Source organism: Hemicordylus capensis, chromosome 2 (assembly GCF_027244095.1).
Source record: "Hemicordylus capensis ecotype Gifberg chromosome 2, rHemCap1.1.pri, whole genome shotgun sequence".
Classification (NCBI taxonomy): domain Eukaryota; kingdom Metazoa; phylum Chordata; class Lepidosauria; order Squamata; family Cordylidae; genus Hemicordylus; species Hemicordylus capensis.
The window spans coordinates 258,371,244-258,394,729 of NC_069658.1; the positions used below are offsets into that span (position 1 = coordinate 258,371,244).

At 47.0% G+C, this 23,486-nt stretch overlaps 1 protein-coding gene across 7 annotated transcripts in view; it reads right to left on the reverse strand.

Moving 5' to 3' along the window:
• The window catches only part of LOC128345702 (uncharacterized protein K02A2.6-like), a 48,283-nt gene that overhangs the window by 20,730 nt on the left and 4,067 nt on the right, over positions 1 to 23,486 (reverse strand). For 2 of the 7 annotated variants that reach the window (XM_053298053.1, XM_053298054.1), the window contains exons 2-3: positions 22,521 to 22,645; positions 8,588 to 12,941 (exon numbers count right to left, since the gene is read on the reverse strand). In XM_053298053.1, coding sequence (XP_053154028.1) covers positions 8,887 to 11,229 — 2,343 coding nt within the window. In that variant the 5' untranslated portion in view covers positions 11,230 to 12,941; positions 22,521 to 22,645 and the 3' untranslated portion in view covers positions 8,588 to 8,886. Of the gene's footprint in view, positions 1 to 8,587; positions 13,524 to 22,520; positions 23,035 to 23,486 lie in introns of those variants that run through there. The other 5 variants (XM_053298059.1, XM_053298058.1, XM_053298056.1 and 2 more) reach the window with 5 other exon arrangements.

Sequence of the window (23,486 nt, forward strand, 5' to 3'; positions counted from 1 at the left end):
GGTTTTTTAAAGGTGCCAAATAGCTCTTGAATCGAATCAAATTCAAATCAAATTTTGATTTGAATTCAAATCTGATTGTCCTTTTAAAGGGTGATTCGATTCAGATTCGAATCACTCGAATAATCCAGATTTGAGTTGAATCAATTTGAGTTCAAATTGATTTGCACACCCCTAGAAAATTCTACGCGATCTGCAAAGAATCCACATACCTTCTTGATCAACCAACTGGGACACAACACAAGTCCCTTGCTCCACAGTTCAAACACACACCTGGATCGCAAACCAGCTTGGACATGCAGTGCATTTGTAAGAGAGAGAAAATAAAATAACACAGGCCCCTTGCTTCACATACAGACCTTATGGATCACAAACCAACTTGAGCATAGTGCATTTATTTTTTTAAAAGCATGTTTGTTTATAGGAATGGTAAGAGTTTCACTTTCACTAGGTGTGAAGTACTCTATGGCTAGAGATTACTCTTTCTGGCAGCTTTACTGCAGTAGGGAAACAATTCTTAAATTCAGTACACAGTGTCCTCCCAGCCTGTCCTACGTCCCAATATCAAAATGCCCAAGATCAAAATAGTATGCCAAGCCATTCCAGGAGTTCTAAAGGGTTTCTTAGTAAAGGGGGGGCACTTTACCAATTCATCCACATGGGGGTGGAATGATGGTCCAAGAGCGGAGGGCCTTCAGTTCCAGAAGTTTTCTCATTTTCTGCCACAAGTCAAGCCACTTATAGGACTTTTTTATTTATTAGATTACAGATTTTTTTATTTATTAAAATTCAATAGATTGGCCAGTCTGCTTCAAATTAAATACACAGAGCCCTCCCACCCTGCCCCACATCTGTGCCCAATATCAAAGCCCTATTCCAAGCCTTCCTGGAACTACACAAAGGAGGAAATATAACCCACATAACCCCATAGTCCCACACACGCACCTCCAGGGCTTCATGGTGGATGGCTCTGAGCATGGCTCTGAGCAGGGGTGTAGGGACAATGGAGCAAGGAGGCGCTAATCACCCCTCAGCCATCAGGGTCTGGGGACCCCACCAAGGCATCTCCTCACCCTCAGCCAAGGCACCCATTGTGCCCTCCCACACCCAGACAGTGAACAAAGCGGAAATATAGGGGGCGGGGTATGAAATGCTGACTGCCGAGGATGGGAGAGGGTCTGAACGGACCTTCTCCTGGGCAATGGCCATGCCTGCTACAAGCTACATGGAGGCAAGGAAAGGAGCTCCCAGTCAGCAGTTCAACAACCCACTGACGGGGGAAACTCTGCAGGAACTGACTTGCCCTGTCCCCATTATTGGCCATGCCTCCTGCATCTGATGCCAGATGCAGATGGCTTGGGGTGTGTGTGCGTGCAATTAAGGATTAAAAGGGGTGGGGGGACCACCAGCAGGACTTCATCCTCTGGCCACAGGCAAGCTCCACCTACGCCCCTGGCTCTGGACAGGCAGGCACACAAGAGGCTATAGCAACAGCAGCATGGCAGCAGAGGGCTGGAGAGGAGCCTCCTTGAGGCTATCACAGCAGCAGCCTGCCAGTGCCAGGAGGAGACGCATTGCAGCACAGAGCTCATGCTGCTCGGAGGGGTTCCCTGGCACTGACAGGCTCTGAGAATCACCACTGCTGGGGCCCTCCAGGAGAGCAGAGCTGCTACTTCCCTGCCTGACTGGCCCAGGCAGGAACCCTTTTGATTGGCAGACAGGACAAGCAGGCAGGTAGGCTGCCGGAGGGGGTGGACATCGTCCACCCCCACTGAACAGTTGATGGTTGGCGAGGAGGGCTGCCTGTGCAACATGGAGATCTCTAATTGGCTGCTGCCGTGGCAAGGAACATTTTGAAATTGCCGCAGTTGGGGGGGAGGCAGAAAAATGGTGGCAAGACCCCGACTCCAGACACCCCTTCCAACACGGAAATAATTGGTTAAAAAATAGTCCAGCATCCAGGTCAATAGTCACCAGATGGCAACGCTAGCATCTCGTGGATGGAATGGAGATGTTTATTCAGATGTGCATCTACTACTACTACAGCATTGACAAACATATATATATATATATATATATATATATATATATATATATATAACACTTTTCAATGCAACATATACATATGACCATCGGGATGGGGAATATATCTGAAAAGCTGCTTGCATTCATGGATTTCTCATGCTAGAATGGGACAGTTGCTTTTTGCAGGCAGCTAACCTACCAGCAGCTGAAGCTTCACCCATCGCTATATCTCCATCCCAGGAAAGGCTGGATTTGCCACATTTCTTTGTGTAGGGCTGCTGTCCAAGGCCCTGAAGCAGGAAACGGAAACGGTTTCTTTTAGACAGCTAAGAACAAGTCTAAAAGAGTGGCAGCCCTGTGTGAGATAAACTCACCCCATCGGTTTCATGTAGCAAATAGATACGTGGTGAAAGCTAGTACCAGCCACTTTGGACAGCTCTTTCCTTCGCATATGGACTTTCCTGTCAGGCAGATTTTCCTCTGCCATGGTTAAATACCAGCAGAGATTCATCTCAGAAAATTAATTTCATGCAGTCAAGGGTTTCCTGCCCACACCCATCAAAAAATGCTGATTTGGAAAATATTTAGCCCACATTACTAAGCTATTTATAATCCCTGTGAGAAAGGAAATTAATGTGACCTACAGGTGAAACTCGGAAAATTAGAATATCGTGCAAAAGTCCATTAATTTCAGTAATGCAAATTAAAAGGTGAAACTGATATATGAGACAGATGCATTACATGCAAAGCGAGATAAGTCAAGCCTTAATTTGTTATAATTGTGATGATCATGGCGTACAGCTCATGAAAACCCCAAATCCACAATCCCAGAAAATTAGAATATTACATGGAACCAAGAAGACAAGGATTGAAGAACAGAACAATATCGGACCTCTGAAAAGTATAAGTATGCATATGTATTCAGTACTTGGTTTGGGCCCCTTTTGCAGCAATTACTGCCTCAATGCGGCGTGGCATGGATGCTATCAGCCTGTGGCACTGATGAGGTGTTATGGAAGACCAGGATGCTTCATTAGCGGCCTTCAACTCTTCTGCATTGTTTGGTCTCATGTCTCTCATCCTTCTCTTGGCAATGCCCCATAGATTCTCTATGGGGTCAGGTCAGGCGAGTTTGCTGGCCAATCAAGCACAGTACGCTGTATACTTTTCAGAGGTCCGATATTGTTCTATTCTTCAATCCTTGTCTTCTTGGTTCCATGTAATATTCTAATTTTCTGAGATTATGGATTTGGGGTTTTCATGAGCTGTACGCCATGATCATCACAATTATAAGAAATTAAGGCTTGACTTATCTCGCTTTGCATGTAATGCATCTGTCTCATATATCAGTTTCACCTTTTAATTTGCATTACTGAAATTAATGGACTTTTGCACTATATTCTAATTTTCCGAGTTTCGCCTGTATAATAAGAGTGTGAAAGTAGAAGCAATCCACTGCCAGCCAGTCAATGTGGAACAGCCAGTGACATATTTCTGTGACCGGTTTAAAGCTTCATAATCTTCACTCTAGTAGATGGAACGTTTCCTAGAAGCAGTGCCTGCATGAGCCACGCTGGTGGCCTCTGCTCCCATATCATATTTGCACATGGAGGCATTGCTGCAATACTGGACATAGATAAGGTACTAAACATAGATAAGGTATCACTAGACATAGTGATATATCCCCTTATACTCGACATAGATAAGGTATCAGTTACCCTGGCTAGCAGAAAAACACTGAGCTATGGAACAGTTTGAAAGGTTTCCCTACAGAAGCGAGCTAACTAATAAACACAGCATGATCAAATGCCTGCACCAGTCCTTCCTCCCCCCACCCTCTCTCTCTCTCCTCTTGTTGTTGTTGTTGGTGGTGGTTGTTTAGGGGGTGGGGGTTGCTGCCTTTAAAACATTTCACAGGGTGGCCAGTTGCAATGATAGAGGCCCAGGCTCCTGTGCTTTTAATGTTCATGCAGACAGGGAATTTTGGCAGGTAAGTTTTTTTTCATTCAGACAGGACTGGCCTTTGGCAAGGTGCCCTCAGTGGACCCTGTCCTGTTGTGTCCTGGTCTTTCCAGTACAGAAAGACACAATTTGATATTGAGATCAAACAAACTTTTCTTCAGTCCTCCGTTTTGGATTCTGGTAAAAACGAAAGAGAGTGTAGGGTGCACTCTGTTGCCCCCTGTGGTCGTCTGAGTGAATGCAGTACAACGTCTATCTATACAGTTCATTACAGACCCCGCTACTTCAAGGACACACCACCTAATGGCACAGCGGGGAAATAACTTGACTAGCAAGCCAGAAGTTGCCGGTTTGAATCCACGCTGGTACATTTCCCAGACTATGGGAAACACCTCTATCGGGCAGCAGCGATACAGGAAGATACCGAAAGGCATTATCTCATACTATGTGGGAGGAGGTGATGGTAAACCCCTCCTGTATTCTACCAAAGACAACCACAGGGCTCTGAGGTCACCAGGAGTCCACACCAACTCGACGGCACACTTTACCTTTACTTCAAGGACACACCCTCTAAGGTTCGGGGGGGGGGCTTTCCTGAGGAGCAGCAATACATTTTTTGTCCTCCTCTCAGAAGCTGCAGACTGGCAACTACCTAATTTCCCCCCACAATGCATAAGAACATAAGAAGAGCCCAAGAGCCAAGGCTGATCTAGTTCAGCATTCTGTTTTCCAAATTGGCCCACTAGAAGCCCTCCCTCCCCCCGCCCCGCCGCAAATGCTCCCAATGAAAGTGCTACTCCATGTCATGAGAGAGGCAACTGCAGCAAAAGCCATTCAAGAGCAGTCTGCTCAGAGCTCTCTGCCAGGCAGTCAAGTGAAAATATTCCTGGAAAGATACATATATTCTCAAAATGCGTCAGAATAAATATTTCTTCAGCAGTTTCTCTTGTATTGTTTCTGAGGCCATCTCAGCTGAGACGGGTCCTCTATTTTATTAAGCAATGGCAGCCTCTGAAAATTAAGCATTTTCACTCCAGAGTGCCATAGAATAATCTTCCACTGGGGCAGTGCGGGGGCAGGGGGGGAAACAGCAACCAGCAGGGGGCTGCGGAGGGCAGGTGCCAGGACTCTGACGGTCTCCCAAGGCTGTTTTGTGTTGATGCTCCTGAATTTATGGCTAATACAAGGTCATTTGTTTAAATTCCCTCTTCTCCCCAACTATTAAAGCTACAGGATTAGTAGCCATTGAGAGACCTCTCCTCCATGAAGTTATCTAAACCAGGGATTCTCAACGTTGGGTCCCCAGATGTTATTGGACTTCAACTCCCATAATCCCCAGCCAAAGGCTACTGGGCCTGGGGATTATGGGAGTTGAAGTCCAAGAACATCCGGAGACCCAACGTTGAGAATCCCTGATCTAAACCCCTCTTAAAGCCATCCAGGTTGTTGGCTGTCAGCACATCTTATGGCAGAGAATTCCACACGTGGAATATGAGTTGTGCTAACTGACGGACTGACGCAAGCAGTTGACACAGTGGAGTGGATCCAGAGGAGGGTTTGCACAAGTGGAACAGCACTTCTATTCACACAGGAAGGGGCTCCATGAAATATTCTACACTGCTACTAAGGATCCCCTGAACCTTGGCATCTGATCACAGGGGAATGCTGGGATCTGCAGCATGGAGCAAAGGGTCGGACACCCCCATAGCGTAAGTGATGCTCACTTGCAGTACTCTGGATCCAGCTCAATGGCTCCCACACAGCCTCTCCATGGTATTCCTGGGCACAATATTCTACTATGAGCAATGAAACAGAGGATCATGGCCTGAAAATGCCCGAGTTGTCCTTGGGGCTAGTGAGGACTCACTCGCACTGTGCTATGTGATGTTGAGTTGTGCAGTGAAATATCATACCATAGAGACCATTCATCAGGCAGAGAGGAGGTAAAAACACTTTTCAGCCAGTGAACAAAGCAACCAACTGCCCCACTGCATCATGGGAGTTGTAGTCAAAGTGAAGTCATGCACTCAAGTCTGCCAGGCCAACTTGGAAAAATAGATTGCACTTTGGAGCTATGGTGTCCTGAAAAAATGAGCTGCTTGTGCTTTAAGGGAGAAGGGTAAGGACCTTCCTGTTTTTGAAACGCTGTCCAGCATAGCTTTTGCTGATTTCTCTTCATTTAGATCAGATGTTAACATCCTGTTTTTCTATTATTTTAAATTTGTTTCTGTAAGCTTTAACTGTCCTGGACATTTTGTGGGAAGAGGATTACATATGCTCTAAGTGACCCTGTTTACCAAGGACACTCTCTCTCTCTCCTGTTCCTGTTAAATCAGTTTGTATTTTGTTACACACCCACACACACACGCAGTTGGGGAGGCAACCCAGGTTGGGACTGAAGCACATGGGAAGAGAGAGAGGAGCAAACAATTCAAGTAATACCAGAAGGGCTAATAAAGAGTGCAGCAGGACTGTTTTAATCTATTGTTGGAGACTGTCCTAGAGTTTGTGGAATCACATACCGGTAATTCTGGCAAATACATACAGAAGCCTTCCAGCAGGTGGCAGTGTTTCAATACAGAGGTGAAATGCGTTATCCACATCCAATTACTTTAAAAGGCTGAATAGAAGATGGTGTGCACTTTAAAAAAAATTGCTGTTTCTTAAGAGCATTTTGAAAGGCATTTAAAGTCACTTGTGCTGGATCTAAAGAGCTAGCGTTGTAAAGCGGCTAAGAGACTGAGCTGCAGATTGGAGTCTCTTGCCTCTGTAATGAACTTGTGAGGTGACCTTCATGCACAGCTCAGCAGCTATTATATGAGATAATAATACTTACTTACCTTACAAGATTGTTGTAAGGATTACTTCAAGATAATACAGGTGAAGTACTTTGCACGCTCAAAAAAGCACTATATGAACGCTAAGGATTTATCAGTGTGGTGTGGTGGTTAGAAGGCTTGCATAAATCTGGGGAGATCTGGGTTCAATTATAACAAGATTGGTGCCAAGACAGAGCCCTGCATTAGGCTACCTCATAGTATACTGGGCCTTTGCCACCTCCCCCCAATGTCAAGAGCACTGCCGGCACCCCACCACCCAAATAAGCCCCCACAAGGGTTAGGGGAAGGCTTGGCAGTGGTGCCATGCTGTCTGCTGCTATCTTATATTAACAAAAATGCAGTGTGCCTGCCCTATTAACCCGTGGTGGTGGTGGCAGCCAGAACAGCCGCCACAGAGCATTCTGGATTGTGCTCCAAATCAGTGGCAGCTCCAGACCGCTGTGCTCCTGAGGCAAGATGTTAAATGTTGCCCCCAGTATGCAACTTCCTCCCCTTCCTCTCCCCTTTTTAAAAGGCAGGGACAGAAGGACATCATACCTTCTGGTGTCCCATTCATCTGCTGCCTAAGGCAACTGTCTCACCTTGCCTCATGGAAGGGACGCCTCTGTTCCAGATTATTGCTGTCGCTCAGGCTGTCCACTGACTCAGGCACTGGGCAAGGTCTCGGGCCTGGGACATAGGCTTTCTGATAGGGGTGTGCACCGGACCGCGGACCTGCGGCTCGGCACTGGGGTGGGGGGGTCCATTAAGGGGGGGGCTTTACTCACCCCTCCCGCGCTTTGCTGCTTCGGCGCCATAATTACTTTAAAAAATGCGCCGCAGAATCATTTGCCGCTCCGGGGCTCCTTGACTTCAAAATCGGGCGGCAGGATACTTCCCTGCCGCCCCCAAAGCCCCCTCAAGCCATTTGAGCTCTTTAAATCTCGCCCCGGACCGAGTGCTAAAGCGCTCGGGCGGGCGGCGGGGAGATGTCCGTCCGTCCGCCCGCCCCCTTCCCTGCCTTCTGCGAAGTGCAGGGAGCCTTCTGCGCGCGCGCGCAGAAGGCTCCCTGCTTCTGCGCACGCGCGGGCAGAAGGCTCCCTGCACTTCGCAGAAGGCAGGGAAGGGGGCGGGCGGACGGACGGACATCTCCCCGCCGCCCGCCCGAGCGCTTTAGCACTCGGTCCGGGGCGAGATTTAAAGAGCTCAAATGGCTTGAGGGGGCTTTGGGGGCGGCAGGGAAGTATCCTGCCGCCCGATTTTGAAGTCAAGGAGCCCCGGAGCGGCAAATGATTCTGCGGCGCATTTTTTAAAGTAATTATGGCACCGAAGCAGCAAAGCGCGGGAGGGGTGAGTAAAGCCCCCCCCCGCCCTTAATGGACCCCCCCACCCTAACCCTCCCGAACTAAAACCACCCCTTGTCCGGACCGGTTCGGAGGCCAGTAGAATGGCCTCCGAACCGATCCGTGCACACTACTACTTTCTGATAGTCCTCCTGGGCCCTCAGCCAGTGCCCCACTTGGCCAGCTCTTAATGTTTTGCCCCTGGTTCAGGTCTCCATTAACCACGAAGCACACTGGTGAACCTTGAGCCAGTCACTATTATCTCCCAGCTTAATCTACCTCACAGGGCTGCTGTGGGAATAAAACAGTGGGGAAGACCCCTAAATTCCCTGCAGGAGGAAGAGCTGGATAAAATTATACTAAATGACTGACTTGGGGGCAGTGTGTGTGTAATGTTGGGCTGTGCCCCAAAGTTGTAGCAGAGAGTCCAACACACAAGAATCCGTATTTATGGAAGACAGTTTTATTGCTAAGAAGGAGAGGAGATGAAGACAACGCAGGCCAACCACATAAGGCCTCCGAAGATGCAAAAGCCTGCCTCTCCCAAAAGGCACGCTCCTTAAGTATCTTTCATGATCCACAGGTGTGCTAGAAGAGCACACCTCCGAACCATTCCATTTAAAGTAAAACATACATCACATCTCCCTTCTCACAAAAATAAAAGAAATAAAACAAGAATACAATTAAAATCATGAATACAAATGTATATACATTAAAAGAAAGACACAAAAATAAAACAATTATCCAGGTATATATCTTTCTGGCGAGAAGACACACCTACCATATGATGTTATATACCTAGGACTCCTTTCCTCAGATTGAACAACTTGTGTCTTGTCTACTACATCATTTCTTGACTTGGCCTCTTCCATACTCCCATTAGACATGTTTGATAACTGATCATGCTGTGCAACTATAGGCATGCTCTGTACAATATCCTCCCTCATATCATTTTCTTCTTCATTCCTCCTGCGATACCTTAACTTCCGCCTATTTCGCCAATAACTACGTCCCTCGGACATCATCACCCGATATGTACAGGGTTGATCACCATTCTTTGTTACCACCGCAGGAAACCACCCTTCTTTGTTCTCTACCCATACTTCATCTCCTTCTTTCAGGGGCTTAAGAGACTTTGCAGTCTGATCATAAAAGTATTTTTGCCTCTTCTGAACTCTTTGTAAACCTTCATAGATCCCATGAGGTATCTTCGGGCATAATAAATCAGTAGTCACCGGGAGTTTACTCCTCAACATTCTACCCATCAGCATCTGGGCTGGTGAATACTCCATGCCCGTGACAGGTGTATTCCGATATTCTAGCAATGCCATGTATAAATCTACCTGGGTATCTTCTGCCTTTCTAATGAGTTGCTTTATAGAGCAAATTGCTCTCTCTGCCATCCCATTAGACTGGGGATATCCTGGACTACTGAAACATTGTTCAAAACCCCATTCCTGAGCAAATTGCCTAAACTCACGACCAGCAAATGGCATGTTGTCACTCACAATTCTCCTTGGAATCCCATGGCGAGCAAACACTGCTTTCAATCTATTAATCACCGCTCCTGCCGTCTTGTCTGGCAAACTCAACACCTTTGGATATTTTGAATAATAGTCCACCACCAAAAGAAATGGTAAGGAACCATATTCAAAAATATCTATACCAACTTTTCCCCACGGTAATTTAGGAATCTCATGTGGTATAAGTGGTTCTTTTTGGTTTCCGGATGCATAATGCGCACATATTGAACAGTTTCCTACCGTTGTTTCAATATCATTGCCCATCCCAGGCCAGTACACTATTTCTTTTGCCCTGGCTCTAGTCCTTTGGACACCTTGATGTGACTCGTGCAACTGAAGGAGAATTTCTCGCTTCTTGGACAATGGAATAACTATCCTTTCATCTACATAAATAATACCATCCTCATAACGCATCAAGTCCTTCATAGGCCAAAATGGCTTTACAAGGAGAGGTACATCTTTCATGTATTGTGGCCACCCTTGTCTTATAAGAGCCACTACTGCCTGGAGCTGATTATCATGACTTGTTGCCTCCTGTATAGCAGATACTCCTTCTGAATGCATAGCTACCGCACTCAGCTTGTGTATAACTCTCTCCCCCTCTAATTGTTCTTCATCATTCTTAGGTGGATCTACTGCAGCCCTCGATAACGTATCTGCAAGATACATCTGTCTACCTGGGGTATATACTATATCAAGCTGGTATCTTTGAAGCTGTAATAACACATGCTGCAAACGAGCAGGAGCACTTCCAATAGATTTTTTAAATATTACCTCCAGTGGCTTATGATCAGTCTGGACTAAAACAACTTTACCAAATACATATTGATGAAGTTTCCTCATAGCATATAACACAGCCAGCAATTCTTTCTCTATTTGTGCATAATTCTGTTCTGATAAACTAAAAGATCTAGAAGCATAAGTCACTGGTTTGCCTTCTTGAAGCAAACATGCTCCCAGACCATCTTTTGATGCATCTGCCTGCACAAGTACTGATTTTTTGACATCAAAATATTGAAGTAAAGGTGCCTGACACAACTGCTGTTTAACTACTTCAAAAGCCTTCTGATGTTCTGGCATCCACTGAAATAACACATTCTTTTTCAACAAATTTCTCAGAGGGGCAGTCAACTCCGCCTCCCTAGGAATATATTTTGACAAATATTGGACAGATCCTAGAAACCTAAGAACGCCTTGTCTATCACATGGGGGTGGCATCTCACGAATAGCCTTCACTTTCTCTTCATCTACTTTAACCCCCTGAGCTGTTACTATATGTCCCATATACTTCACTGAGTCAACTTTAAACTGGCTCTTCTCCTTATTAAATTTAATGTTCTTTGCCCTTGCTGTCTCCATTACCTGATGCAAAATCTGATTGTGCTCCTCAGAGGTTCTGGCTGCTATGATCATGTCATCAGCAATCATATATGTGTCCAAAAGTCTCTTCATTTTTTTGTTGAAACACATCACTGGAAGATTTAAGTCCAAATGGCAAGCGATTAAAACAATATCTTCCCCATGGTGTATTAAATGTACACAAACGTGATGCGGGTTCATCTAATTTCACCTGCCAATAACCATCCTTTTCATCTACAATTGTAAAAAAATTCATTCCAGCTAACCAACCCAATACATCATCTACCGTCGGAATTGTATAATGCTGCCTGCGAATTGCCTTATTTAAATCACATGGGTCAAGACATATACGCAACTTCCCATTTTTCTTTTCTGTGATAACTAGGCTATTTACCCAGTCTGTAGGTCCCACAACTTTAGTTATCACCCCTGCATTTTCCATTTGTTCTAGAGTCTCTTTTAACCTGTCTTGTATTACAAATGGTACCTTCCTACAGCCATGTATCACTGGGGGAATTGTTGTATCAACATGTATATGATAAGGACCTTCAAATTCACCAAGACCTTCAAAAACATCAGAATACAATGTAAACAACTGTTCACATGATACAAATACAACTGATCTTATAACATCAACATGATGAACCAAATCCAGAATCTCACAAGCCTCCCTACTTAACAATGGTAGGGTTGATATATCAGTCACATAAAACAATAGTTTCACTTCTCTCTTTCCCGTATACGCTGGAACAACAATAGTGCCCAGCAGCTTTATTTGTACTCCCCCATAGGCTACAAGAGTCATTTCACTTTTGGTTAATACCTTCTGACCTGGTAACTCATTAAATATCTTAATTGGCAACACATTTGCTTCAGCACCTGTATCCAGCTTAAACTTTACTATAAGCCCTCTTAAATTCACATCTGCATACCATCCTGGGGCTCGACAATCATCAAATTCCATTATATTCTGAGACAACTCTTCTATAAACAGACTATGCAACTCTAAATTATGCACTTGATGTTTTTGTTGTCCTCTATTATAACTCATTGACATTGAGACACACATGTTAGCAAAATGGTTTTTCTTTCCACACTTGTAACAAGTTTTTCCAAAAGCTGGACACCTTTGAGGCTTATGAATTATGCCACACTGAGAGCATTCTTTATTCCTTGCACCATCATGTCTGTATCCAGAAGGTGACTTCTTATGCCCAAGTGTCTGAACGGGCTTTTCTTCATAATCCTTCTTTGCCATAGACATTTCGTATACTTGCTTGGAGCAGTCTGCCATGGTTTGCAGCTGGGTCGCTGTTACTTCAGCTACTTGGCATATTTGCACTGCTTTCTCAAGAGTCAGGTCTGGTTCCCTCAAAAGTCTCTCCTTTAACTTCTCTGTTGCAGTAAAAACAATCTTGTCTCTAATCAACTCCTTGCATACAGAGCCAAATTCACAACTGTTTGCCTTTAATTTCAGCTCAGTCACAAATTGATCTATGGTATCTCCATGTTTCCAGGGATGGTTCCAAAATGAATAACATTCAAATATAACATTCTTTCTGGGAGTACAATATATTCTAAACTGTTCCAGCACCTCCTCCACATCATCTGGCTCACTGCCAGAAAAAACAAACATATTATAAATCAATACTGCTTCCTCTCCTACACAATTCAGGAGAATAGCTATCTGTCGCTCACTTGCTACTTTATCAAGTCCAGCTGCCGTCAAATACCAACGGAAAGACTGATCCCATCGCTTCCAGTTCTCAGCCAAATTACCTTGCAGGACGAGTGGTCGCGGGGGTCAAAATAAATCCATTCTTCTGACACCATGTAATGTTGGGCTGTGCCCCAAAGTTGTAGCAGAGAGTCCAACACACAAGAATCCGTATTTATGGAAGACAGTTTTATTGCTAAGAAGGAGAGGAGATGAAGACAACACAGGCCAACCACATAAGGGCTCCAAAGATGCAAAAGCCTGCCTCTTCCAAAAGGCACGCTCCTTAAGTATCTTTCATGATCCACAGGTGTGCTAGAAGAGCACACCTCCAAACCATTCCATTTAAAGTAAAACATACATCACAGTGTGTGTGTGTGACAGTGAGAGAGTGAGAGAGAGAGAGAAGCTAGCTTCTCACAAAGGGTCTGTATTGTATAATTGCCACCACCTAGTAGTAAGAGCTTTATATGTACAGTGTAGAGAAACTAAGAAACAATTGTGCTTCCTGAAAGATTTCTCAGGAGTCAGATTGGTGGTGAACCTAGGCTGCATCAGAGTGGGGTGAGTAGACAAGCATCCCCACAACAAGTAATTCACTCCTCCTATTGCCCCCTCTTGCTGGACCTCTGTGATAGCTTGAAGGAAAAATACATTTTACATACTCCAAGTGCTTTACTTTGTTATTATCAATCAATATACAATGTGTGTGTGTATGCATATCTATATCTCAGTGGCGCTCTTACCCCTGGATCTTGGGGGCCCTGTCCGTGACCTCCAAAATCCAGGGGGGCTCCAAATGGCCAAGGGGGCCTGCTTCAGCCACCCCGTGCCCACCCCGCCACTGCCCCACCGTGCCGCATCTCCTGGGGTTTTTTGCTTAATTTAAACCACCATGTGCGTGGTTGAGGGGTGGGCCGGGGGGTGGGCTGAGCAGGCCTGGCCTTGCCTCTTCTCTCCCCCAGTGGAGTGACCACTGGGCCTGTCCATTCGGCCCAGCGGCTCTTGATAACTGCCTGCGAGGTGCTCCAGCATGCCTGCACAGTTGAAATAGATTGTCGCAAGCCAGTGACATCATGGGCTTGCAACGATCTATTTCAACTGTGCAGGCGTACTGAAGCGTTTCACAGTTATCAAGAGCAGCTGGGCTGGAAGGTCAGGCCCAATGGTCACTCCGGCCACCACCGGTGGGGGCGAGACCTACTCAGCCCACCCTCGGCCATGCACATGGCGGCTTAAATTAAGCAAAAAAATCCCACAGAGGTGTGGCGGGACAGCAGAAGGGTGGGCACGGGGTGGCTGAAGCAGGCCCCCCCAAGAAGGCTTGGGGGTCCATGTGGAGTGGGGCCTCATGCCCAGGGTGGTCTGGGTGCCCCAGTTACCTAGGAGAGAGAGAGGGAGAGAGAGAGAGAGAGAGAGAGAGATGTGTGTGTGTGTGTGCGTGCGTGCGTGCGTGCGTGCGTGCGCGTGTGCACGCATCAATATATTTAAAAAGCAGTTCCCCATAGACTAATTTATGTTTAGGATGGGAGCACTAATATGAAATACATATGATGGCTATAGGCCACCTCTAGCCTCAGAGGCAAGATGCCTCTAAATATCAGTTGCAGGGGAGAAACAGCAAGAGAGAGGGCATGCTCTTTCCTGTGGGGTTCTGAGAGGCATCTGGTGGGCCACTGCGGGAAACAGGATGGTGGACTAGATAGGCCTTGGAACTGATCCAGCCAGGCTGTTCTTATGTACATAAAAGCATACATTCATATGTACAACATTATTTTTCTTTCAAAAATCTAACATATGCCACCAAGCTGTTCCCCCCAGAAATGCACTTTGCTCCTTGTGCCTCCAGTATATTTTTCCTGGTGCTGCCTCTGTTGATGAACAGAGGGTGTCCCCCTGTAAGGATTTGTTGCATCCGGTGCTTATCAGTTTGAGTTGCTATTTCAATATAAAGTGGTGTGTGTGTGTGTGTTCTTCATTGGTAATGCAGTTCCCCAGGGGGCTTCAACCATCAAAAACAAAGCATCATTATGGAGGATATTTGTTTTAAAATGTTCCAGTCTTCCCACCCGGCCCCTCCCCCAAATGGTTTACATGGAACTCACAATTAGCAATCGCCCCGGGACTGCTACTGTTCAGGCCACCATAGAGTAGAGAAGGAAATTGGAACCCGGGGACAGATAATAAGTAACTCAGTTCAAAATCCCTTTTGCAGACTAATGGGGTATAACCAATTCATACACAAGCTATTGCCATATGGCAATAAATGTGGAATTCTGAGAAGATCCTGTCCTTTTCCATTACCACTTTTGTGTGCGTGTGTGTGTGGAGGGGGGGTGAGTTTCTTGGAATGCAAGTGTTGGCTGGCAGGTGACACTGTGAAGACTGCATAAGGTCCCTTCTCGAGTTGCCATGCCCCCCGGAATTCTGGGTTTCACCCAGATTGCTTAGCCCACCCAGATTCACCCAGATTTCATCTTTTAAAAAAAAAAAAAAAAAAAATGCTAAGCTCTAGTCCTTGTAGAAGGAGAGTTATGGAGCAAAACGTGCCATCACTATTCTGCTCAAAAATTATTTTTAAGTCAATTTACATAATATGCAAATTAGGCACCTGGATTTGGAATGCCAGAATATGGCAACCCTACTTCTCAATGTGTATACAAAGGGTACGGTTGCGTTAAGAAATAGCACGGAAGCCTGCAGCAGGGTGTGTAGGAGCAGTAAGATCATGCATGGAATTTGCACATAAGCTTTGAATATCTTGCACTTTATTGCCATATGAAAGTGGCCACAATGTGGCAAGGGAGAGGTGAAGGTGAAGCAAGAAAAATGGAGGGAAGAGAGGTCTCATTGGGTTATACATATTCACATCCACACCCAACCACACACTCTGTCATAAGCCCATAGGATACAAAGAAATAGATATATAGATTAAAAACTGGTTGCAACCATTTTGTGAAGTCCCCTTAGCCACTGACTAAACTGCTATGATGTAATAGAAAAATTACATATAAAGGGTATTCATACAATCAGGCAGGCGGGAGGGTGCAAGATGGAACCTACCTTTCCCCCAGACAACAGTCTCTGATGTTTTCGTTACCCACATGATCCATGCTGCTCTGTGAAGCGCGAATTGCTGGAGGCTGAGAAAACGAGTCCCAGCCTCCAGGAATCCCATAATGCACCAATGAGTGTGATGCTTTGGGGGATTCCCCTGGGAGTCAGGCACTCTAGGTGCTTGACCCGGGGCTGAGCCACCATCGGGCGAACAGGTTCAAAGAACCCGGGCTGCCACCGATCTGGGGCCGCAAGCACCCATCTACTCAGTTCTTCTTTCTTCCCTCTTTGTTTTGTTACTGACCCATTTATAGGCCAGTGTGTTGTACTTAGTTGGTAACTTCTTGGATGTAGACCTAGGGTTGCCAGCTTTGCAACCAGCCCCCCTGTAGCTATGCCTTTATAGCACTTTGAAGTGCAAAGAGAGATAATAATGTTTATCTCCATGCTATGACATGCTTCCCCTGCTGATTTCTGCACATCAGACTATTGTGAAGTGCACAAGAAAAGACTTGGCTTTTCCCCAGCCAGTTGGCAACCACACTGGTCAGTGGGCAATCACAGAAACATGGAACGTTAGAGCTGGAAGGCACCTTGGAGGTCTTAGTCTACCCCCTTTGCTCAATTCAGGAATCTGCGACAGCATCTCTGACTGACAGGTGGGTGTCCAGCCTCTGTTTGAAACCCTCAGAGAATGAGAGGCCACCAGCACACCAGCCAGGCTGTTCCATGGTTGAGCAGTTTTTGCAGTTGGAAAATGCTTTCTAATGTCTACCCTAAATCTGCTTTGTCATAATGTCAACCCACTGGTTTTAGTCTTGCCCTCAGGAGCAACAGAGAACAATTCCATGCCTTTTTCTGAGGGACAACCATTCATTTGGATCAGGGAGATGTGGTCTCAAATCCTTACTCAGCCAGCTTTCTTCTAGTGAAGAGCCCCATGTTCTGCTGGTTGGTCCTGGACAAAACACCCAGCCAAACCAATCTTCCTCATAGCTGAATGTCAGCTATGCCAGATGCAAGCTTCTTATGGCTGATTCTTTCCCCCTTACCACTTAGAATATAAAGCTGTGCACATGAGCAGCCAAACCAAGTCGAGGGTTTGGCTGTCCAGCCTGGGTTTGAGTCAAGCACAATCCCGGCACTGCCCTCATGGGTAGTCTGACCTTTTATCCTGGCACTTAGCACATGTGCACTCTTAAACCCAGCACCGAGGTCGGGCTGCACAGAGAGTCAGGCGCAGAAGCGTAGGGAGGCTGGTGGTGGCCTGTGTTTGGCCACGGCCCCCTGGCCCAGCCCTCTGCGTCTGATGTCAGATGCAGGGGCATAGTTTCCCCCCAGCATTGGGCAGCGCGGACTAGAGCAACTCTCTCTGCCTTAAAGGCCAACACAGTGCAGGCCAATCTCCCAACTGCCAACACAGTGCAGTGGCTGCCAACACAGTGCAGGCCAATCTTCCTCCCAAACGGGGCCCCGTGGCCCCCGTTTGGGAGGAAGATCGATCAGCCCCTCTGTGTTGGCAGCAAGACCAGGAGTGGCTCTCTCTGCCTTTAAGGCAGGGAGAGTCACTCCAGCTGTGCTGCCGATACAGCACGGGCCAATTTCGGTTCCAAACAGGGCCGTTCGGCCCCATTTGGGACCGGAAAAACACCTCCCTGCATCTGACATCAGACACAGGGGGCGTGTCTGGGGCTGCGTTTGCATCAGCCTAGTAGCGTTGCATGCACACAAGTTGTGTAATTGCAAAATTTGCTCAAATGCGGTTACATGAGAGTAAGCCCATCCTTTCCCATAAGCTTGCTCTTGTATAACAGCATTTGCACACATTTTGCATTGTGTAACTTGTACAACTTGTGAGCACGAGACATTCCTGGGCTGGCATATCATTGCACAGTATGTCAGTCATTAAGACTTAGTTCCATCCCATGAAAAGCTTCACCTGATCACATCTGCAGATCAAACCTTGATTAAAGGGACACAGGAACATGCCAAGCTGTTTCCCACTCCCTCCGCCCAAACTCCCTGACTCATTGGCAACTGAAGTCAGCATTGCAGGCTCAACTGAGGTGGTTAATTTCCATCCACTTGGCAGGACCATAGCTAGCCTGAGGTCAATGGGTGCACTGCCCCACCTAGAGCAATTATTCACCCCACCGCAGGATGTTTTGAAAAACTAGCTTGGTAATTTCTAACATGGCAGCTTTCATTTGAAGAATACTTTTTTTTTTTTTAAGGAAAATTTTGTGGCTGACAGCCTTCCTGACTAATGCTGAGTGCAGTGCATGCTTCAGACAGCAGCATGCAGACTGCACTAGTCCCGGTGGTTTCCAGAGGCAGGGGCAAGAGAGGGGGTAGTTACACCACCACACACTGGATTGAGCCCATTTCATTCATTCATTCATTCATTCATTCATTCAATTTATATACTGCCCTTCCAAAATTGGCTCAGGGAGGTTTACATCAAAATAAAAACAATTAAAATCAATTAACAATTATAATCACAATTATCCAAACAGCATAAAAGCAATTGAATTCAATGGGGCTTACTTCCAGGTAAGTGAGTATAGAATTGCAGCCTTTGCCACCCTCTGGGAAAGGTCCTGCAGATGCCCATTACTAGCTCCCATTCTTTCCAAGTGTGGGCACTTTCACAAGAGCACAACTATTTTAGGTGCTCTCCCCACCCTCTGGAAGTTCTCTGTTACAGAGGAAACACATCCCTCTGGCATGTTGGTGGGCTTTGGGGAGATAGAAGGGCAAAATGTGGGGGTGGGGGGCACAGCCACTCTTTCTAGTCCTTTTTCGTCTGTCCTGCGTGGTGTGATTGCATTAAAAATGTGTTGAAAATTCTGGGTGTGCGGGTGGTGGTGGGGAGCGCCAAAAGCCTTTAGGTCCAGACTCCAAAATTATCTAGGTGCACCACTGGGGGACGGGGGGAGGCCAAATCCGCCACTGGTGGTGCTTCTCCCTGTGACTGCAGGCTATTGCCTAGCTTCCCCCTGGGAAGGTCCAAAGAATGACACAACAGGGTGTAACACGGTTACTCTGAGGGAGAATTCTCATAAAAAGTGCTGGCTCTCCTGTGCTGGTGCTGGGGGTTGCCCTCCCCCCCCAGAAGCCCCCATTGGAATGACACCATGTCATCACATAAATTAACGCAGTGATCTTCACTATTTTTCAAGCAGGGGCCACTTTGGCAAAACAAACAAGCAAACCAAAAAACTTCCGTGTGAGACCCATTTCTCATTGGACTTATCTCCACACTGTACTGTGTTTCTCTCAGTGCTGGGGTGGTGGGGGATCCTTTAAGAGAGCCCTCTTTTAAAAGCCTTAGAAGGGAAGGGCTCTTTCCTTCCCCAGCACTCTGTGTACATGCCTTCCAAGATGGGGCAGGGGTTCAAGAGCATGCCATTTCCCTTAAAGGAACACACACACACACCCTGGCACTGGACAAAGCACAGCACTGCAGAGTGAGAACAGTTGTCTCCACATGGTGCTAGGAGAACTGTGCACTGCAGAGTATTCAGCTGTGATCAAAGTTTCACACACACCAGGGGCGTAACTATAACAGGGCAAGGGGAGGCAGTTGTCTGGGGGCCAACTGCCTTGGGGGGGGCCCCAGAGGCAAGTCACATGACTGACTCCCCCAGCCATGCACCCGCCCGGGCTTCCTTCAGTTGTATTCCTCCTCTGAAATTGATGTGAATGGTTTACTATGCTCTTTGTTACCACTATTCAGCCTCATTTAAGATTTCTTTACTTCATGAGCTGAGCTTCGGGGGGGGGTGCATTTTAAAATCTTGTCTCTGGGCCCACTCCAACCTTGCTACGCCCCTGACACACACACAATAAACAATCAGTCAGGGCCCCCAACAAAATCAACATTTTGTGAATGGGAGTTGCCACTGGGCCCTGGACCTTACAACGAAAAAAAAGGGAGGCCTTACACTGACAGAGCAGCATTCATGGGGTCTTCTGAGAAGAAGAAAAACCTATAAAACCCTGAACGGCTTGGGCCCAGGGTACTTAAGAGAGCGCCTTCTTCTTCATGTGCCCCACTACCCACTAAGATTGGGAGGTCCAGTTGTGGTTGTGATCCAAACCCAGGCCTTCTCTAAGGTTGCCCCAAGGGTCTGGAACACTCTCCCAAATGAAATCAGCATATCCCCATCTTTGGTTGTTTTTCAACAACTTCTGAAAACACACCTCTTTTATCAGGCCTTTCGTTTATGATGTTTTAAAGTTTTGAAGTTTTATTTATGGTAATTTTAATCTGTTTATATGATTTTTAGGTTTGGGCTTGTTTGATTGGGATGTAAACTGCCTTGAGACTTAATATAGGGCAGTCAGAGGCACTCTTACCCCCGGACCTTGGGGTCCCGGGCCGTGGCCTCCAAAGTCCGGGGTGACCTCCAAGGTCCAGGGGGGGCTCCTGCTGCCACCCCACCCCGTGTCTGCTCTGCCACTGCCCTGCAGTGCTAAATCGCAACACCAAAAAATAGTTCTAACCAACATGTGCGTGGCCGGGGGGTGGGGGGTGAGCCAAGCAGGGCTCCCCCACCCCCGTGATGGTGGTGGCGGTGGCAGGTGGAGCAGGAGCAGCCGCTGGGCCTGACCGTTCGACCCAGAGGCCCTTGAGAATTTGTGAGGTGCTCCAGAACACCATCACAGTTAGGATAGAGTGTCACAAGCCCGTGACGTCAGGCCTCGCAACACTCTATTCCAACTGCACAAGCACACTGGAGTGCCTTGCAGTTCTCAAAGGCCACTGGGCCAAACAGTCAGGCCTAGCAGCCGCTCCCGTTCCACCTACCACCACGGCGATAGGGGAGGTCTGCTCGGCTCACCCCTCACACATCCTAGACAGTTTGTGATTATGTCATCCACCCAATCGAAGATGGACACATAAACTTTTGAGGTGCAAATGGGCTAACTTGTGAACTGCTTAACCAATTTGAACCAAATTTGCTGCAACTGTAGGGAGGGACACAAAGGGACACTTCAACAGCGAAGATTGTGACGATGTCATCCACCTCAGTTTAAGATGGTGGAAATATAAACTTTGGAGGTGTAAGTGCACTAACTTGTGGATAGTCTAACCCAGGGATTCTCAATGTTGGGTCCCCAGATGTTATTGGACTTCAACTCCCATAATCCCCAGGCCCAGTGGCTTTTGGCGGGGGATTATGGGAGCTGAAGTCCAATAACATCTGGGGACCCAACATTGAGAATCCCTGGTCTAACCGATTAGAACCAAATTTGCTACAGCTGAATGGACACATAGGGATACCCCAATGGTATAGTTTGTGATGATGTCACCTACCCTGATCCAAGATGGCAGATTCATAAACTTTTGAGGCACAAGTGCACTAACTTGAGGACTGTCTAATCAATTTGAATCAAATTTGGAACAGCTCTAGTGAATGACACACAGGGACACCTCAATGGTGCAGTTTGTAATGACAACATCCACCCCGAACCCCGATCCAAGATGGCAGACACATGAACATTTGAGGTGCAAGAGATCTAACTTATGGACCTCGATTTGCACCAAATTTAGTCCAGATGTAGAGACAGTGAAAGGAAAGTAGGCTGATTAATTCTTACTAGAACAACTTGTTACGAATGCATTGCTATTCAGGCTTCTAGGATGACCCCACCCACAGATGACCCTGCCCCCAAGACACCCTCCCCCCACTTGTATCCCATATTCAGGCAATGGAATATTGCCAACCCTAGCCACGGGGCAGCAGCGGCATGCTACTGGGGAGGCTTTTTAAAAAAAACTTACAGTGGACGGCGGGGGGGTGGGTGGGCTCTGAAGCCCTTCAGGTCTGGGCACCAAAATTACCTAGGTGCGCCCTTGAGGGCAGTATATAAATGTGACAAACAACAAACAAACAAAGGCAATCACCAAGAGGTGTCCCCCATTGCCATGAAACAGGCAGTGAGCAAATGTAATATAGGGACAGTTTTGGTTCTCCTTTTGTTGCTTCCCCACATTCTAACTGCAAATTATTGATTGAGAATCTATAAAGCAGCCTTATACCAACCACTGGCCCATTCAGCTCAGCACTGCTGGCAGGGACTCTCCAGGGTTTCACATAAGGGCTTTCCCCAGTCCTATCTGAAGACTGAACTGGAGCCTTCTGGTTGTAAAACAAGGACTCTGCCACTGCCTACGGCCTCTTCCTGCAGCTCTAAATATAACTGTTCTTATTCAACGTATACGTTTCTGACACAAATGACACTCTCATTCATATATATATATATATATATATATATATATATATATATATATATAAAAACTTGGGCTTGGTTACAGTTAAAACAATGTTCACTTTGGATGTGAGGAAATCACACATTTTCCCATTCATTTCTCTGAAGCCCCACCAGGAAATGCAGCAATGCCACAAAGGAAGGCTGGCTGGCTTTGGGGACTCTGTTTATGGCGACGGATGAGAGTGTGAGTTCATCAGGGTGTGGGGAGGTAGAAACTGAACCTTTGAAGTTGGCCTTGCTGGGGGGGAAATTCCCTAGATGAAAAGGGCTACCCTAATCTTCAGTTCTGACACACAGTAAAAATAACTGAGGTTTTACTTCAGTGGAACTTCTGATGGGACCCCACCACTTCCATGCCCTATTGGGAGACCTCCCCCACATGGCCTGAGTCACCTTCATCCAGCATAGTTGGATGGAGAAAGGCCCTCCTGCTTACCCTGATCGGAAGGTAGATGACTCTGTCCAGACTCTTCTTCCTGTCTGCTCTTCTGTAATTCTCTCCCTACATGGTGACTCTGAATCCTATAGTATGACTCACCACCTCGCCAGTAGGGTGGCCCCCTAGGAAGTTTGTAAGAAAGGACTGAGGATAAGAGAGGAGGTCTATATTTGGGCACAACCAACCAGAGAAGCCATGGGCAAGAATTTCATGCATGCCATAGAGGGGACAGACAATACAGGTGGAAGTCTTGAAAGCAGTCAGTCAGAGAAGTCACCTAGGCCAAAGTTTCATAGGGGGATTGCAAAACTAAAATATGAGTCTTCAAAGCAATGACTTGAAGTGGGGGCGGGCTGTTTTGGCGCATTTACAAAGGCATTATATGGAAGACACAGGAGACCTGATCCCAGGGGCATAGCTAGCCCGCCGAAGGCCCGTGTGTGGCTGCGGCGGGTGCCCCGATAGCCCCACCCCCTGCGTCTGACATCAGGCCTCCACTTCTGTATATTCTAGGGATGTGCCCGGCACCGTTCTGGAGGCCGGGGCTGTTTCAGCATTCTGGAGGTGGTGGAGGTGTACCCTTAAGGGCTTGGGAGGGTGCACTTACCCTTCCCGCCACATTTCCCCAGCCGGTGCTCCATTGTAGCAAAGCCCCTCGGGGCAGCAGCATACCTCCCTGCCACCCCATTGCCCTGCTGCCTGGTAGTTCCGACCACTTCCGGCCGATGACGGCAATGGGGCGGCAGGGAGGTATGCTGCTGCCCCGAGGGGCTTTGCTACAATGGAGCTGGTGGGGGAATTGAGGCAGAAGGGGTAAGTGCACCCTCCCCCACCCTTAAGGGAAAACTCCCACCGCCTCCAGAACACCGAAACGGCCCCAGTGGCCAAAACGTTTCGGAGGCCTCTATAATGGCCTCCGAAATGTTTCAGGCTCAAGCCTAGTATATTCTTGCAAAGCAAAAG